This window comes from Dysidea avara, chromosome 6 (genome assembly GCF_963678975.1).
Source record: "Dysidea avara chromosome 6, odDysAvar1.4, whole genome shotgun sequence".
Lineage (NCBI taxonomy): Eukaryota > Metazoa > Porifera > Demospongiae > Dictyoceratida > Dysideidae > Dysidea > Dysidea avara.
The window spans coordinates 16,313,464-16,327,604 of NC_089277.1; the positions used below are offsets into that span (position 1 = coordinate 16,313,464).

General features: G+C 38.9%; 2 protein-coding genes and 1 pseudogene across 2 annotated transcripts; 1 reads left to right on the forward strand and 2 right to left on the reverse strand.

Annotated features, from left to right (window-relative positions):
* LOC136259295 (uncharacterized) overlaps positions 1 to 14,141 on the reverse strand; it is a 107,947-nt pseudogene that overhangs the window by 87,066 nt on the left and 6,740 nt on the right.
* On the reverse strand, positions 1,406 to 5,162 carry LOC136258815 (uncharacterized). Its single transcript, XM_066052162.1, has 3 exons — positions 4,056 to 5,162; positions 3,905 to 4,000; positions 1,406 to 2,452 (listed from the first exon to the last, which is right to left on the reverse strand). The coding sequence occupies exons 1-3, from the start codon at positions 5,151 to 5,153 to the stop codon at positions 1,463 to 1,465; spliced, it is 2,184 nt and encodes a 727-aa protein (XP_065908234.1). The 5' UTR covers positions 5,154 to 5,162; the 3' UTR covers positions 1,406 to 1,462.
* LOC136258838 (ATP-dependent RNA helicase DDX18-like) lies at positions 5,272 to 12,537 on the forward strand. Its single transcript, XM_066052190.1, has 6 exons — positions 5,272 to 5,412; positions 7,326 to 7,406; positions 9,208 to 9,394; positions 10,242 to 10,342; positions 10,645 to 10,844; positions 12,185 to 12,537. The coding sequence occupies exons 1-6, from the start codon at positions 5,319 to 5,321 to the stop codon at positions 12,194 to 12,196; spliced, it is 675 nt and encodes a 224-aa protein (XP_065908262.1). The 5' UTR covers positions 5,272 to 5,318; the 3' UTR covers positions 12,197 to 12,537.

Below are 14,141 nucleotides of genomic sequence, written 5' to 3' on the forward strand. Positions count from 1 at the left end.
TATACACAGTAGTCACAGCCCTATCAGAGTAGACTGTTCTATTAAAGTAGTTTGTGAACACTTACAAATAAGTGACTGTTCTATTAGAGTAGTTTGTGAACATTTACAAATAAGTGACTGTTCTATTAGAGCACTGCACACAAATAGGTGACTATCATTGGACACTTGAAAAAAGTTCCAGGTTGAAGATTGTATTTATTCATTTTACACTAGTAACTAAGTCACTGGATATGGTATATGTGACCCGGTCTACGAAAAGGAGTGTTATAGCCTTTTCAATTGCATGTACTTGACAATCCATAACTTGACTTGTGGATGTGGTATCACCCTGAAATTTGGTCCCATTAGACTCCTAACATAGCACTATGGCTTGGTGTAATATGAAGGTGATAATTTAAAAACATGAGGAGTTATGATTTGTCAAACTTGACAATTTGGAAAGGCTATAAGACCCCTTTTCGGAGACTGGGTCACATATTTTCTATACACTCAGAGAAACTTGAATTTCCAATAGTCTGATAACATGTCAGATAAATATCATGTACTATGATGGTAATAATAGTGAGGACAAGTTACTGTACTAAAAGTGTATCCTCAAAAATGATGTAGTCATGGCAACTATAATGAGGTCATGAAGTACACCTTAGCTACTTAACATGGTAACTGTAATGAGGTGGTCTTAATAAAGAGGTGACAACTAAGACTGGTTGTGTACATAAACAGTACACAGTGTAGTTACACTACAATGATATGTGCTACATCAACATCACTGAGCAATGTTTATAGTCCTTCAACAATGATGGAATACCAAATTAAATGTTTTCACTCCTACATACAAATCCAAATATTTTCAGGAAATTGTTCACCCAAATAATACTCACAGTTTACATTGTTTATTACACAAATTGTTACTAGCTAGAGTTATATCACACAATAATTTGCTTTGTGTGTACAATACTTATTATAATAATTATAGTATAACTTCTTCACATATTTTATTGTTGAGTTTGTCACTATTACCATTCTCACTATGTTTATCAGAATGAAGAACATTGATTATTATTTTCATCATCTATTATTCTCAAAATCATGCCGGCATAATAGATTTAAGGCTATTATATAATTACTTTTCTGTTTCCAAATTATGCTATATAATTATACAGTATGAATGTGTGGTAGTGTCATTTGTGTATATATATAAACCTGTAATTATAAGTGTTATCCCACTAGGGATCATGTGAGAAGGTGAAGTCTGTTAATACAGGAGCTATATAGTAAGAACTTGACATTAAAACCAGCTCTGTATGTAGACCAGACCCAGTGGTGACTTGATCCATACTTCTTGTACAACTATTTAAACTATTAATTAGTGTGATATAATAATAAATTTTTATACCAACAAATATTCAGTGTACACTTAGTAGTGTATGTATAATATAAAGTATAGTAACAACTTTACTAGTTAGTGTATTAGTTGAGCTTGTCCCAGTTCCACTGTAGTAAGACTGGATGAGTTAGCATTATCCACACTCCCTCCTTTAGTATATCCTCCAATAACTATAATGGCATTGTTGTTGACTGCTGCTATAGCTACTCTTGATCTAGCTGATGATAATGATGCAATGTTCTTCCATGATTTGCTAGTGTGATCATAAATCTTAATATCTGATGTTGTACCACTTTGATTACTTCCACCAACTACCACTGGTGGGGATGAGCTGGAGACCAGAGATGTATGCCAGTTAGTGGCATCAGTCATTGTAATCCATTTGGTGGGTGTGTCACTGGTTTGCTGTTGGTCACCTGATCTTGTGATATTATCAACAGGTATCTTGTAGGCATTCTTGTAACGTCCCTTGTTAGCAGCAGTGTAACCCACTATGAGTAAATGATCATCAGTAATAATGGGTGTGAAGGTAGCCATCGGCACAGGAAGATTAATGGACACTTTCTGCCAATGAGAATTATCCATCCAGTTGAGGACTTCAATATCATCTTGTACTACTAGTGTGTTGTTAACATACTTGACTCCCCCAGCAACAATAACATGCTCCAGGTGAGTAACCACCCCTGGTTTGGACCTAACTGAGAGAAGGTCAGGATAATGAGATGTCCAAGTTTGACTAGTTTGATCAAATGTAGAAACTTTATTAGTGATCTTATCAGTAGCAGACAGACATCCACCAATAATAGCTAACTTTCCACCAATGATGTGAAGAACACCATATAAGTGACCTGAGAGAGGTAACTGATCCCAATGGTCAGTGTTGACGTCATAGACATATACTTGATGTATAGCATCACCAACTAGATTATCCCCACCAGCCACATAGACCGTCTTGTCTTGTACTGTGACATATGCATAATACATTGGAGCAGGAAGATTGGCCAGCTGAGTCCATTTTATGTGGTACCTGCCACTGGTAAGTGCTGGCATTAATGGAGGTGCCTCCTGAGTGGATAATAATATTTGTAAGTAGCTAAATAACGTACAATATCTATCACTTACATATATAGCTGGTAAATTCTATTATAAACACTACAAGTAGGCTTGAGCCAATTATGCTTTGAAAATAGCCTATTATACTTTTAAGCAGTGCTCAAAAATCCAGCCTATTATGCTCTCAAACTCTAGATTATGCTCTAGAGCTGACTGTTTTATTAGAGTATATGTGACTGAATTTGACAAAACAAGGCTTCGACGCACAAAGCTTTGTTAGGAGATATGGCGATTTTAAGGAATCATTGTGTAATAACTTCCCAGTGCCTACAGCTGTGCAAACAAAATTTGCACCAATTGTTCATCTGTTCACTAGCTATCACTGAGTGGGTGTATACATTTCTGATACCCAAAATTTGCCCTGTTTTGAGCAGCTTTTTTCGAGCGGGTAATAATATCACAGATGGTAGTAATAAGGGTGGGAGGGTGAGGGTGGACGGTGGTCTTAATATACGGGTATAAAATGGAGTAAGAAGACGATTGGAATCCAGAGGCCAAGTTTGGGCTCTCCATGGCCCTCCATGGCCCTCAAATTACTCCAAATTGACTGAGAACACTATTGGCGAGCTCTCTGTGAAGTCCCAGCTCACTACACACCATTATCACAAAGCCATGGCCATTAAATGGTGCCAATCTCACACTCGTGGCTTTGACAGGGTCAGAAGAAAGCTGCTACAGAAACCAGACTTGCCAGTGCTGAAGGAAGTACAGTGTGAAATATGATAGTGTATTAGACCAGCAATCCATTTCTGGTAAAATCGTAAGTTTGATTTTGTGTGTGTGGAAGCCTTGTTATGTGAAATCCAGTCACATATATGCATTTCCTGACTGCTGAATTAGAGTATCTTGATCACATCACCATAGAGTGTCAATAATCAGTCAAGAAATAGTAAAACTAATAGCACTGTAAGGTTTTTTTGATATGAAATGCAGTAATGATGTGCAATGTGTTCGTGTTGTACAATATTTTGATGTGCGCATAGCGAATTTTAATTAAAATTCTTGAAAATTGTTCTATTGTGCTGGCATAATGCTTGAACTTTTGCTAGCCTAATATGCTCGAAATTATGCTGGCATAATTGGCGCAAGCCTAACTATAAGTTGTTACCATTCTTTGGTAACACTTTTTGATGTCAGTAATCTAGTCAACACAAATTTCACCCCAATAGGTGGCAGGTAATAAGCAAAATGTTTAGAAATTTTAAAGTTGGCTAATTGGTTATAGCTGGTTATAGTGGGTTAGACAGGTGACCATATTACTCTGTATTATACCATGATCAGTTGATATTGGTAAATTACAGTATTTAAGTGTAGTATTGAACGGTTATGGGTTAACATGAGTATAAACTTTATCCTCCACACATGACATTTCCCATAGAGTATGTACTAACATTAGTGACTTACTATTTTCAATTTTGATGTCTTTGTTGTTGGTCCTCCTAAAGTTACTCTGTTAAGTTGACTGGCTACTTGTTGTGTTGGTGCACTCCTTGTGGAGGACTAAGATAACATTACCATAATATATAGTAATGATAACAAAACAAATAACACTCACCGACTGTTGTTTCAACTGGTCATTCTCAGATTTAAACTGGTTGATATCAACCTTCAGTTGGCTGATTTCAGCTTTCTGCTGCTCATTCTCTGTCTTCATCTGATCATTTTCTCTTCTCAACTGATCATTCTCAGTCTTCTGCTGCTCCACTTGTTGGTGTAGAGTGAAAACATCTTGTGGGGACTCCTCCATGTAAACATCCTTGCTCACTTGGATCCTCTCACAGACAGCTGTTATGGTCGGCCTCACAGCAGGATCATCGTCCAGACACTCCTCCACCAGTGGCCTCAATACTTCAGCCTCTCCTCTCATTTTGTCCAGGTACTGCTGACGACGCTCAACTTCCAACAAAGCCACCTTTCTTCTGGTCTTGGGGTCAAACACAGTGTTGTCAGATGGAGTAGGCCACTGTTGTGTAAATGTGTGAAGGACTATTCCAGCAAAAGAAAACACATCCATGGGAGGGCCATACTCTGGTCTTTTTGCTAGTGTTTCGGGTGGCATGAAGTCAACAGTTCCTGGAGCTTTAGTCATTGTCTTTCTACTATCAGCTTTTATCACCTTGGCCACTCCAAGATCACTGATCTTTGCCACATGATGTACCGTCAATAAGACATTATTGGGGGAGAGATCTCGATGGACGATGGGAGGGTCATGATTATGAAGGTGGCACAGTCCAAGGGAGACATCATGGACAATTGAAAATTTTATATGGACAGGAATCTTCTCATGTTTATCTACCATTGAGGTCAAGCTATCCACCATCATCTCCATAACCATTACTGGTAGCCGCATCCTTCCCTGTACACCACCCGCCCCCACAGAGGGATAATAAACACCTAGGAATTGTATGACGTTTGGATGACGTAATGTACTGCATTGACGACACTCCCTCATAAACGATTCCACTGTTCGTCTCATTTCCACGTCTCCCACCTCTTCGACCAGAATGGAGTGGATTTCTTTGGCGGCACATATCGTTCTACAATATTTGACAGCGTAAACTCTCCCATAAGCCCCTCGTCCCAGTTCCTGACGATTTCGTAGTCTGATAACTCCCTTCAGAACTAGACCTTGAAGATCATCACCAGAAGCCATTAGTCTGGCGCGGCCGCCCCTCTTTATGCGAAGGGGCGGCCGCGCCAGACTAAGAAGCCATTTCTCTTGTAAGACAAAAGATGGGTGTGGCTGACCAGAAATTGCGCACGTGTACAAGTGTCATGAATTACTCCAAATAGTGCCCATAATTGACAACGTGTTGTGATGGATACGATATATTCAAAGAGAAGAGGTCTTAAGAGATCGAGACAATCTGTAAAAGAGGTGGATTCCAATGGTTCACTCCGCCACAAAAGAAGCAAGTGTATTACCTGCAGAATCCGAGGGAAGCGCCTTATTTTAATTGATTACACCATTGATGTTTATTCACCCTTTTTTTCCCAGTAAAAATATTGACACTAGTAATTCATTGTTTGTTGGTTCCCACAAACACAAATCAGTAGAATTAATTTTGTGAGTATTGCGCATTTAGAAGCATGAATTGAATGCACATATGATTAAACAAGGTAGAAGAAATGCATTGGGCACAAGGTCTGACTAGTACTGTCTCCATACAAACTATTTAGTAGAAATGTGAGCCAGACTCTATAACACATTTGCTTTTGAAAGCTTTTAAAATGCATACATGTACCTAGCTAGCTGTTTGTGCAGCTTATTTCACTTTATGAGTAATACAGAGGCCAAACAATGACAGACTGATTGTGACAGCTCCAAGCCTAGTACTGACTTCTCTTTTGTTTTTTCACTCTTGTATTTGCATACAACTGTTTATACATACCGGATTGTCTTGAATTATGGCCTGAGCGTTTATTTCTTTCGAGCAAGTTTTTACGCCAGCTACTAATCAAGACCGGTGACTATAAGAGACCGGCATTTATTTAACTGATCAGCATTCACAAGTCAACTTCATACCTTGGTGTTGTACTCTCCTTGATGTTTCCCTCAGCATATTTCACAGATTTAAGAAGGAACTCTATAAAATGTTCTTTACTTCGATTCATTGTTTATAACACAAGGGGGTGTCACATGGGTGTGCGCTGTAGGTAGATCTGCGACGGTGGTCAAATTTTTGCTTTGACCTGCGACTAAGCCTTTTTCGACCTTTGACTGGTGACTTAGCTACGATATTTCAATGCTTTTTGATTGTGCGCTGGAAATATTTTCCCTTAACTGTTGACTTTGCACGGATTTGGTGGCCTTGACCTTTGACTTTGACTGCGATCACAGATCTACCTACAGAAGTGCCTGTGTGTCACTCCCTTGTAACACCGCCCGGAATTGTTAAAAAATAATGACTGCACTAGACATTTATTCGAGACCTGGCATTTAGTTTTGTTATGATGCTGTATACCCCTGGTGACTAAATGGGACGAGGTGTTTAATCAGACCGGCCGTAATTCGAGGCAATACGCTACTTCATTGAAAAAGCTTGAATAAAACAGATGATCCTCAAGTTCACCTCTAGTATGATGGACCCAAGACAAGCTCCTCCTGCCCTATTTGGCTGGAAGGTGACGGTGCGAATTGGCTTTTGTCTGTTTTTTTCATTAATAAAGTAATTACTTTATTATCCACTACTGTTGTCCAGTCAGCGGTTTTGAACTTGCAGCAATTTTGGGTTGCTTGTGAAATACAACTGAGTAATTTGTGTTCATGATTTGCAAACATGATTCATATGAATGCTTACACACAGGTTAAATGTGTAGCTCAGATGCCCCTGGTGTTGCCTAATGATCTAAGGCAGCGAGTAAGCTAGTTGTGTTATTACCAGGAGCGCAGTTGTAAAGAAATAACTCACATGTGCAACCAATCACTTACAAGAATCGTTGCATTGCATTCACAAGAAATCTGTTATCAACTGTATGTTTGACTCCTGACTGTTCAAATTTCAGAATGTGATCACGTGACACTGGGCATTAATGCCAATAGGCGCTGGCTCATTGCCCGGACACCAGTAGTGATTGTCCCTACCTGTAGGCTTGGATTGCAAATAAAATGGTTACTGATTTTACATACACCACATATTAAACTTAATGATTTTAAGATACAGCCATGTGGATATAAGTAGATACAAGAGGAATAATGACACAACCACACTACACTTTTTATATGAAATTACAAGAAGTATTAAATTTCCCTGTACTGATAGTGTGTAACTCTTCTCCATAACACTGTATCCTTCTTTACTATGTGTGTGTTTGTTTGTTACAGAAAAGAAACACAGTGAACCAGAAATGTTAGAAGCAGCTGAACCACCAGAATCAACAGTTGTTAGTGAAGACTTACAAACTGGTATGTAAGTGTGTTATGAGAGTTCATGTCTCCCTGTGTGATTCCTTACTGTCAGTAGAACTGAGGAAATAATTTTAGAAAATGTGACCCGCTGAATGAAAACCCAACTTGTTTGCATTTCAATCAAACTTCATTTTATGACTTTCTAGCTGTCTAGAGGGAAAAGCTAATGGGTGTTAAAGCAGCCTTATCTGGAAAGGGCTTTCGGAGTTACTATAGCGATAGACAACCATAAGTGTACAGTGCCTATACGAAAAAACATTACAGGCACTTATTTAATCAATCATAAAACTCGAGTGCAATGGACTATACAGTTGGGACTTGTGTCATTCTATTCACCATGAACTGGGGCATTCATTGAGGTACAATTTTTTGCCTAAATACATATGCCCATGGGTGACTATTTTACTACAATATAAACAAACACACATTACTCATGTGTGCTTCATGGTACAGAAACAAAACAAAGATATTCGTACTCTCCATGAAGATGGGAATCCATCAGTATATTAGATATTCTAATCTGTGTCTTCCTTCACTATTTATGTATCTCAAAAACAAATTATGTAAAGAAGTTGGGTTGTGGTCACAAATTTTATGTCAGCGTGGCCTGTGTATCATACAAGTTTTTATTCTACTAGTACATACTACATGTTCAGTTAACATGTATACTACAAGTCTAATTTGACTACAAACAGGGGTGTAGCTAGCTTTCAAGATTGCCCAGGCACAAGGTCTGACTGTCCCCATGCAAACTATTTAGCAAGAAATGCAAGCCCATCTCTGTGGACTCTTTATTACACATTTGCTTTCGAAAAACTGTTTAAAAGTGCACTACTGATATACATGTACTGTACCTAGCTAGCTACTATGATACACTGCTGTTTGTGCAGCTTATTATACTAAGATATTACTGCATGAATAATATAGAAGCTAAAACTAAACAACGATGGACTAACTTAGCCCCTAACTTCTTTTTCACTCCTCTGTCTGCCTGATACAGTGCTTTATAGCTAAGCATCATAATACTTCATCAGTGACAACTCCAGCCCCAGCATTGATTCCTTTTTCACTCTTCTGTCTTCTCTACTTGCACTGAGGACTCGACTTGTACACACTGAGCGCTTTTGCATAACAAGCTTTAGACAATACTGCGCGGGATCCTCTTGAGTCCTGCCTCCAGTAAGATATATACCCTTGCAGACATCACAACTGATTGGGAATTGGCTTTTGTCCGTCTTTCATCAGTCTACACCATTACCATCTAACTACTTTATATCTGAGTAGTGTTGTCTACTGAGCACATGTTTGACTCTCGACCCGCGTTCAAATCTTAAAATGTTATCACATGATGCTGGGCATTACATAGAAAATTATTAAATTGAAGGAGGAAACTTGACAAACTCAAGTACACGCGATTTTTTATTACAAGGCGTTCCAAGAAGATTGTGAGTACGTATTTTTGGTGTGTATTAATTACGGGCGCCCAGGCGGGTGATGCTGCCATCAGGCTTGCTACCCATACACCAGTAATGATTGCCCGGGCCCGTGCCCGTGCAGGCCCGGGTGTAGCTACGCTCCTGACTACAAACTATGAGAATACACTAGTCCTGTAATAGTAGACTGTAAATGGTCCACTTGTTCAGTAATTATGTTGTCAAGTCACAATCAAACATTAAAAAAATGGCCAGCAGAGTTTAGCTGGTACTATTTCACCATTGTGACATTTCTGTTGCCAACATAAGGACATGTGATGTATGTTAATATCAGATGAGTGTGTGTTCCTTTTTGTTGTTGACAGGTGATGAGACTGGAGCCTGTACCAGTCTGGAGGAGATGATGAAAGGTGGTGAGCTGGGTATGGACAAGAAGTTTGCTTCCCTGTCAGAAGTAGTGTCTGAGAAGACACTGAATGCTGTCACTGACATGGGCTTTACTGACATGATGGAAATACAACATAAGAGCATTAGACCACTGCTTGATGGAAAGTATGTATATATATATACAGCTGTACTGTGTGATGTAAAATTATGGGAAATTTGACAACAGTGCCTAAATACCTACATGTAACAAACTGCCAGTCTAACTACATTGTGTTACATTGTGTGTATCACATGTGATATTATGTTAATGTACACATACGTGCATGTGCACACATGTGAAGTACATTTATGGTTTATGTTGTCATGGTAATGCAGTAAAAATAGGGCTCATGTACATGTGTTAGTGTATTCTCTGGAGGGGGGGGGGTAGTTCAGGTCTCACTGATACACCAAGCTTCATCAGCTCGTACAATCTAATCAATCTTTACCTCTAAAACTAGTAGCCATTGGGCCCTCTATGAACCGCACATTCCATGTGATAGCTGTTAAAATAGCTGTTTGTGCTAATTTCTGGTGGTAAATATCCTCAACAGAAGTGCAAGAATGATGACTGTCAAGTGACATTATTTTTGTACAATTTCATTGGCTTCACACTGTTTCCCATCCCTTCATAGTGACACACACACACACACACACACTCGCATAAAGCAAGCAAAGCAAAGCCTTCTGCTACCATACTAGCACACTAAGGTCTACCCAGTAGACCAGCACTGGGACACCTGTGCAGTGTGTGCTACTCAAGTGCTACGAGTCGGCACAGGCAAATCCTCCTGTGGCAGGACTAGGAGGTTTTACCACATCCCACAGGAGAAGGTGTCGACACCTGAACATTCATCCATTGTTTGTGGGACAGTTGGTATTTGCTTCCCCGGTTAACACCAGGTACCCACATGTAGTTTTTGTGCAATATACTTGACTGCCACACAACATCATATTCTGATTGTATTGTTAGGGACTTAATGGGAGCAGCAAGGACTGGAAGTGGAAAAACATTAGCTTTTCTCATACCAGCTGTAGAGCTGATGTACAAGTTGAAATTTCTCCCACGAAATGGTCAGTTGTGTAGGCTACAATCTATTGTATACATTGTATGGACATGATTTAGCTTGTCCATCATAACCAGCCACAATGTGGTTTTGTTGGTTTGGAGGAGGATAATAAGTTTGAGGGGGAGGGATGGGACATGAGGTAATTTTGTGTTGAATCCTGAGCAAACTATCCATTGTAAAGTCAGTCTCTTGAACAGTGAACGTATATTTGTGTAAAAATGTTGTTGGTTACCTTGAATAAACACACTAGCCTGTCATACCAGCTTTTTGTGTTGCATTACACACTTTATGTGTCTTGATATATAGACACTGGGGTGGTGGTGATTTCACCAACTAGAGAGCTGTCACTACAGACATATGGAGTGGCTAAGGAACTACTGAAGTATCATCACCACACACTGGGAATTGTGATGGGTGGAGCTAATCGTAAGACGGAGGCAGAGAAGTTGTGTAAAGGTGTTAACATTTTGATAGCCACTCCTGGGAGATTATTGGATCATCTACAGGTAAAGTATCAAGACACATGGTATCAGGCTGATAGCCTGCACAGGGCAATCAGTCACCCAAGCCAATATGAGTGCAGCCACTGGACATACATATACATGCCTAAAACATTCAATTATGAGTCAGCAGCTTTTACGTTCTGGTTATGTTCGGTTACAATCAACAGACTAATCCTAGAGATATCACAGAGAATTTTGGTGATGCGAGTTTAATGTTTTAATCAGTGCTATTGAATTGTTAATTGCTGAGTTTACTAAAGGCCTAGACAAGTAAGCTTGCTTGTAGAGTGGTTACTTTGTGCAGAGTGGCAACTTCATAATGGGGATGTGTTCCATATTCGGGAACAGGAAATGATTGGTGAATGAACTATAGGTGTAGGTTATTGCACAAATCCAGGTATCTTTGCTATTTTAGAGACCTGAGGAATGGCACAATAATATGTGCAATTCCGAAAGTCTCTAAAATAGCAAAGATACCGTGGATTTGGGCAATAACCAATTTAGGCTATGGCTCGTGCAGCACTGGTCACTGCCAATAATGGTGGTTTCCTGATTGAATTAGTGTTAAAACAACTCGCTGGTAGGCTTCCTAGATGAATACAATCATCTCTATTATCCAGCAATGTTTTCTTCACACTCTAGCGATGATTTCTGATGGCTGTTGTGGCTGGAATCCAGCAAAACATGTGACGCACGTGACGAAAACACAAGTGTTTAGATCCCTCCCTGCTGGTATCTATTGGATTTTAAATACCTGATTAATGACCAAAGTTCAAAGCATACTATGCATACCATAGTCTAAAACTAGTTCTCATCTTAGCCCAATGTTGTTCAACTCGTAGAATAGCATGGGTAACAAAAAGCTATGTCTGATACCTTGAGCTTTCAGCAAATAGAAATGAAGCCTTCTTTTCCTCATTCTAGCAGTGCATTGATGTGTCAAAATTCAAACACAACTATCCTCACCACACCCCTCCCTGCTGCTTACCCCACCGCTTCGGGTGGACTGTATTAATGTATTGTACTATGGTTTGTGTATTATTTAATAAATGTTACTGTAATAGAAATGGGACACAAAGGAGTAAATCCATGATTTGTGCATTGTACATACTGTGGTATGCCAAAAGGCACCTCTGTTGGGTTAAAGTGACATTAAACAGCCAAGGTATGTACCATGCAGGTATTGTGAGGCTGGTTTCTGATTATTTTGTGAGAAAGTCCAAACCTCCATGATCCCTAAAATACTGTGCAGTAGCTACCATACTGTATGAAAAATGTTTTCTTCATTACTTGTCCACCATTGTACTACATTACTTCAGTAGTCATGTGTATCTCCTCACCAGATGATCACATGATGATAAACTATGTCATGTGATACTGACAAGACCATATGACAACTAAATGGCCGACCACACCATCAACAATGCTACTATACTCCAGTGAAGAAGACATGATGTTCCATTCATCAGTTTATATCAAGTATTATCCCACTGGGGACCAAACCTGTCGATACAAGGAGTAGTCAGAATGGTGACATTAAAAATTCAGAAAATATCCCAGACCAGTTGTGACTACCAAATCCTCTAGTAACATGTGATCATCAGCTGGTAACTCTTCAGTGTTTTATAAAATATTTTCATGTATATTAATAACTTGTTATAGAGTAACAGAAGATTAGTACTTTGTCTGTACTATACACTAACACATTCCTCCAGAACCTCTCTTATCTGCACCCAGCACCTCTGTTGTCTGGACAGCCCAAATTAGTCATGTGACTTGTAGTTTATTGACTGTAATGAAGTTTAGATGAAAACCCAAGGAGGAAGCCTAAATGTTGCTGTTTACCTGTTTAGTTGCTTGTTTATTCTACTAGCTATCACTTGGTTGCTAACTATCCGGAAAGTCTGGTACATACTACCATCCGTACCTCAGAAATGTCCATAACTAAGAATTGCATGTTATACTAAAATAACTGACTTAAATACCAGTAATATTGTTATTGCTATCAGTTAGTGCTATGCAATTTAGTGGGGGGTGGGGTCGCTATGGAGCATCCCCTGGACTGTAAAATGCATTATCAAGAGAAGTTTCACTGTATGTCAATTGCTTTGTGTAATAATGACATTACAAATTAATTAACAACACTAGTAATTTCTTTGCCTCCATCTTTGATATCACACAAAGTTCTAAAGGCTACACTCTTGACTTGTATGGATGCCTACTTCTTACCCAGTGTGTGTTTCTGATAGTATATATGCACATTACAGGTCTTCTGACCTGATTATATCAACACACCTTGAACTACTTTAGTACTTCTCAAAAAACTTCTTCAGTTGTTCACAGCTCTATCATTTTATGAGAGTAGTTTGTGGACACTTACAAATATGCGACTGTTCTATTAGAGAAGTTTATGAACACTTACAAATAAGTGACTGTTCTATTAGAGTATGGAACACTATAGGTGACTGTTATTGGACATTTGAAGTTTGAGATCCCAGCTGTTATGGCTCTTATAATTTAACACATTCCTAAACATGTTGGTAGACAGTCACCACTGAGTGTCAGATAGGCCTGTGTCAAATATGCCAGCATGATAGGCTGTAGCATAATGCTAGCATATTACAGGAGGTGGATATTTCAAACTGTGGAGCTCCATTCCATGAAAATAGATTGATACTACCTAATAGAGCAGTCAGCAGAATTTCAAACTGCAATAGAACACTCAAACGCATTGTACATAGCTCCTTAAATTGACACTCTCTAATAGAACAGTCACTTTATAGTGAAATACTCTAATAGAGCATTCACTGATTAAAATGTTCCAAGATAATCGTCAGAAAAACCTAGGAACATAATACAAGCATAATGGGAACACTGGAGAGAACAATAAGCGAAAATTTTGGGAAATTCCTGAAACATTTTTGCACAAAATTTTGAGCACATTTGATTAAGGCCTAGAGAGGGATGCTTTCTGTACACTCAGAATTTGAATTTAAAGATTTAGACAGCCTTCTTTGAGAAAAAGCTGGTATAATAAAACTGATTATTTTATAGGTGCATTTGGCTTCAATAGTGAAGTGTTCTTAAATTTGTCACTATAAAGAGGTGGTCTTACTAATAAGGTTGTTAAGTAGACCTTGGTTATGTTTGGGACCTACTTGACATGGTCACTATAATGATGTGGTCTTATTAATGAAGTTATGAAGCACACCTTAGCTATGTTTAGGGCCTACTTGACATGGTCACTATAATGAGGTGGTCTTATTAATGAGGTCATGAAGTACACCTTAGCTATGTTTG

Bases quoted from the DNA above. Each gene is read 5' to 3' on its own strand.
- LOC136258815 (XM_066052162.1), bottom strand. From the start codon at position 5,153: ATGGCTTCTGGTGATGATCTTCAAGGTCTAGTTCTGAAGGGAGTTATC. The intron at 4,001-4,055 runs GTGAGTGTTATT...ATGTTATCTTAG, and splicing joins ACCAGTTGAAACAACAGTCG to TCCTCCACAAGGAGTGCACC. The intron at 2,453-3,904 runs GTAAGTCACTAA...TTATCCACTCAG, and splicing joins AGACATCAAAATTGAAAATA to GAGGCACCTCCATTAATGCC.
- LOC136258838 (XM_066052190.1), top strand. From the start codon at position 5,319: ATGGATACGATATATTCAAAGAGAAGAGGTCTTAAGAGATCGAGACAA. The intron at 7,407-9,207 runs GTATGTAAGTGT...TGTTGTTGACAG, and splicing joins TAGTGAAGACTTACAAACTG to GTGATGAGACTGGAGCCTGT. The intron at 10,343-10,644 runs GTCAGTTGTGTA...CTTGATATATAG, and splicing joins GAAATTTCTCCCACGAAATG to ACACTGGGGTGGTGGTGATT.